The sequence below is a fragment of the Malus domestica genome, chromosome 04, assembly GCF_042453785.1.
Source record: "Malus domestica chromosome 04, GDT2T_hap1".
NCBI lineage: Eukaryota > Viridiplantae > Streptophyta > Magnoliopsida > Rosales > Rosaceae > Malus > Malus domestica.
This window is the reverse complement of record NC_091664.1, coordinates 737,152-741,785: the sequence shown is the minus strand read 5'-3', so window position 1 is coordinate 741,785 and position 4,634 is coordinate 737,152. Positions and strand designations below refer to the sequence as shown.

General features: G+C 42.2%; 1 protein-coding gene across 4 annotated transcripts; it reads left to right on the top strand.

The window, feature by feature from the left end:
* Positions 1-2,580: 2,580 nt before the first annotated feature.
* LOC108170641 (glycine-rich cell wall structural protein-like) lies at positions 2,581-4,289 on the top strand. Of its 4 annotated transcripts, none has more exons than XM_070819809.1 (2): positions 2,581-3,103; positions 3,203-4,289. In XM_070819809.1, exons 1-2 carry the CDS (start codon positions 2,803-2,805, stop codon positions 3,952-3,954), a joined length of 1,053 nt encoding a protein of 350 aa, XP_070675910.1. In that variant the 5' UTR covers positions 2,581-2,802; the 3' UTR covers positions 3,955-4,289. The 4 variants fall into 4 exon arrangements, with proteins under 4 accessions (XP_070675910.1, XP_070675909.1, XP_070675908.1 ...); XM_070819808.1 differs by having other exon boundaries at positions 3,161-4,289; XM_070819807.1 differs by having other exon boundaries at positions 2,581-3,160.
* The last annotated feature ends 345 nt before the right edge of the window (positions 4,290-4,634 follow it).

The window sequence follows — 4,634 nt, the reverse complement described above, 5'->3', positions numbered from 1 at the left end:
ACTAAAGGAGAGCTTGAACCTATGTACTTGTGTAAACCCTTCACAATTAATGAGAACTCCTATACTCCGTAGACGTAGCCAATCTGGGTGAACCATGTACATCTTGTGTTTGCTTCCCTATCTCTATTCATTTACATACTTATCCATACTAATGACCGGAGCAATCTAGCGAATGTCACAAACCTAACACTTTCTGTTGTACCAAAGTACTCACTGATTTTGTGCATCAACATTATCTATTTTTTTTGGGTTCTTGGAGGGTATACAATATTTGAGCAACTAGCTCTTCCAACATGGCACCAATTTCATAATTTCGCCACTATTTGGGATAGTCGAGGTTGAAACTCCGTCTTTTTTTATGTCACGTCGCATTGTTGATAGTTCTCGTAGTCTCAAGGCTTTGATAGCTTGATTTGGGACCTTGCCATAACAGTGGCGTCCACGTTGCTGTGAGATTGTGAATTTAACCATTCATAGAAGTGTTGTTAATTTATATCATCACTAATTGGTACAAATTTTTGGCACAGATTTAATATGGTACGACTAGTGATTCTGTTAATACGATAATTCGACAAAAATTTCATCCTTAAAACAATTGAACGAGATATACTCAAAAAACAAATTGAATATTACATAAAATGTAATTAGAAACATTTGAAGTGGAGTCAAGATTCAAAAACTCTCATTGACATGATTAAAGTTGATATCCAAATTGATTATGTGATGGAATGACTACTATTGTATTTGACATAAAATGGCTTAGACAATAGTTGAAGTTAGTAGTATTTGTGTTTACTCCCCGTGATTTGTAACCAGACACAACAGTAAACAAAGTGACCTTTTTTTTTTGTTGATAAAAGCGATAGTGTTGTATTCACTCAAGAAAAGACCAAAAGAAGTCTCAACCAAAGTACGTAGTCCAGTTACATAGAGTCCTCAAGAAGGAGGTCAATGATAAAACTAGGAGGTTGGGCAAACCACTCACATTGGCTGCCAACATTCAAACCAAACGTAGCAAGTCTATGAGCAACCGTGTTAGGCGATGGACATGGGTGCATAAATCTTTAGTGATCACACCGAGAATAATCTTTGTGTCTTATACTAACTGCCCAATTGTTGATGACATATTAGTGGAGGTATCACAAAGAGTCGTCATAATCTGAAGAGAGTCTTCTTCTAATAAAAAAATTCTGAAACCCCTCGAGTACGTCCAAACTGAACATGCCCTTGTTGCCATAGCTTCTGCCTACAATATAGAAAATACATCCTGGAAGTTCATGCAGGACGCAGCAACAAAATTACCCTATCGTCCCTAACGATAACACCCAAACATCCCACTAGAGAATCCTTGCACCAAGCCCCATCGAAGTTGATTTTCAGACGACTAGAGGGAGGCATCTTCCATTTGGTAGGACTCAATGGGGTATTGTTGGTCGTAAACGCAGAAGCTTGAATACGGATGAACTCTTGCCACCAGGGTGATTTCTTTTGTAACACTAAGGGTTGTCTTCATAGATGGAACCAGTTTGAGCCTATATCGTTGTTTAACACATTAGCATCCAATGTAAATTAATGCTTCCATTCGAATCTAAAATAATTTTTATTATTTGACAATAAAAATGCAAATTAGAAACATATATAACCTCGCGCGCCACAAATTAAGTATAAACGATATGTGTTAAATGTTGTTCTATTTGGGAATACGATGGATGATAGGATGAAGAAGTTTCTAATATTAGATATGTATGTCCAATTTTAGAAGTGTATATAAGTGTACTTACGTTTTTAATAACGAAGTCTATGCATGTCTACGTTAGTAATTGAACTAGAGCGAAGGCAGTTTGGTCATCTTCAGAGACATATAAACCCTAGATTTTAATCGGCGCCTAAAAGCACTCCAGCCTGCAATGTTAGTCATGTATATATATATAGAGAGCTTAAGGGGAGGGATCCCAAAAAATGGGGATCCCTCCCCTTAAGCTCTCTGTATATATATATATATGTATGTATGTATGTATGTTAATGAACTCACGAAATTACCCAAAAAACAATTATAAATCATTTGTGTGATACATTTCATGAGAACCACAAATTATATAAGAGAGAGAGAGAGAGAGAGAGAGAGAGAGAGAGAGGGAACTGTGTATATGAAGATATAATGGTGGCGGGACGTTGTTTGATTGGTCTATTGATGGCAGCAGAAAGCCCCCATTAAATGAAATCGCATTAGCTTTTTTTGGTCCAAATGAAATCACATTGGTTAATCGATCGATCAAGTTGCAACTTGCTGCCGGGATGGCAAGTTTGGAAATTGGAAACTTGGCAACCCAACATTATTTATCAAAGTTGACCTCCAAATCCAATCCATCATAATTTTTTAGTATTATAGTTCGTGATCTCCTCTATACAGTGCATGGATATATCTACTATCATTCTCAGAACAGAAAAAAAATTGAAAAGAAAAATAAATTAGGGTTTATATATATGGTTGAAAAGAAGGCAGCTGATCAAAACCCTATTAAGCAAGGGGGAGTCGGGACTTGATGTCTGGGCGTGTTGGAGTTGGAGGGGGAGGACAGTTGGCCTAATAAATTACCTGGCCAATGCAGTTGAGCCCAATTTACTCCATCCAAGCGTCACAGCTCACAGGTGGGTGACTTTAGCCTCTTTATCAGAGCGTCTTTCTCATGTTTCAGTTTCACTACTGCTATATATTCATATGCTTTCATTTTGCTTGTGCACATCTAGCTGGTTCTTTTTCTTCAAGTGTTTCATTTGTTTGTTTCTTTTGGCGACGTCGTGATGAGGGTTCATCGTGTTTCAGGTTGTGTTGTGGTGCTTGCTTTCTTATTATTTGCTTTCCTTGTGAGTGATTTGGTTGTGGCTGATGGCCATGCTAGCCCTAGCAGTAAGAGTGTTAAGGATGATAAGCACCTTTTTCCGCGTCCCCGCCCGCATTTCTTTAAGAGAGGAGGTCTTGGGCATGGAAGGTTTGGTGGCGGTGGACTTGGTGGAGGCATTGGCGGTGGGGGAGGTTTAGGTGGAGGTGGAGGTCTTGGAGGTGGTGGTGGGCTTGGCGGAGGTGCAGGAGGTGGCTTAGGAGGTGGTGGTGGTCTAGGTGGTGGTGCAGGAGGTGGCTTAGGAGGTGGTGGTGGTCTAGGTGGTGGTGCAGGAGGTGGCTTAGGAGGTGGTGGTGGTCTAGGTGGGGGTGCAGGAGGTGGCTTAGGAGGTGGTGGGGGATTAGGTGGGGGGGCAGGAGGTGGCGGTGGTCTAGGTGGAGGCATTGGACATGGTGGTGGTCTAGGAGGAGGTATTGGACATGGAGGTGGTCTAGGTGGAGGTATAGGACATAAAGGTGGGCTTGGTGGTGGTGCTGGGGGTGGCTTAGGCGGAGGAGGAGGTGGTGGTCTAGGAGGAGGCATTGGACATGGGGGTGGTCTAGGTGGAGGTATAGGACACGGAGGTGGGCTTGGTGGTGGTGCTGGCGGTGGCTTAGGCGGTGGAGGGGGTGCAGGAGGAGGTGGTGGTCTAGGTGGAGGCATTGGACATGGAGGTGGTCTAGGTGGTGGAGGTGGACTTGGTGGTGGTGGAGGAGCGGGAGCCGGTGGTGGATTTGGTGCCGGAGGTGGAGCTGGCGGAGGTGGTGGTCTTGGAGGAGGTGGTGGTCTTGGCGGCGGTGGTGGAGCGGGTGGTGGTGCAGGTGGAGGTTTTGGCGGTGGTGCTGGTGCTGGCGGAGGTCTTGGAGGCGGTGGTGGTGGTGGAGGTGGGTTTGGGGGTGGTGGTGGTGTTGGTGGTGGTTCTGGAGGAGGGTTTGGAGCTGGTGGAGGGTTTGGGAAAGGCGGAGGAGTTGGAGGTGGACTAGGCGGTGGTGGAGGTGGTGGTTTTGGTGGAGGAGGTGGTTTTGGTGGTGGTGCCGGGGGTGGATCTGGATTTGGAGCTGGCGGTGGCCACTAAAGAGTGCAAGGATACATATGACCATGAGTTTATGTTGCATCTACCTACTGCAATGATGAATTGAGATTTAGAAGCTACATAATATAATGTGTTAATAGGAGGTTCTTAATTATTTCCAGCTTCGGTATTGTTCTTGTTATTTCCTTCTCGTCATCACCATGAAGCTTATTGTGGTTATTAGCTAGTTAGCTATAGAGACGTTCAATCTTACATGCTATAGTATTGGCTTTGTCATGCAAACACTCTCCATGCAAGGGAAAGCACTGTCAACTTCTAATATATCCTCACCATATCATATTTCAAATATATTTTCAGTACTTTACATAGACTATTAATTAAGGGGCGATGATGTTCATAGCGGTTTATTTTTTTCAAGCAATAATCTAATTTAATTTTAAATTAAATGATGAGAAGTAGAATTCAAATTTGAATGTAGAGACAAAAACTAGTATTTTTAGCCAACTGAACTATTCTTACAATTGTATGTAGTTGTATGTTTCCCTCAAATTTGTATGATTGTCCAACACATTGCCCTTAATGGTAGTGTGAAGTGATGATGGTTTTGTGTACAAATTAAATTAACTACATATAAAGCTAAGGCACATTTATTGCTCTACAACCAGCTTTTACTAAACAAGCAATATAAATTGGATAGTGCTATTTATACATTTAATTAAATC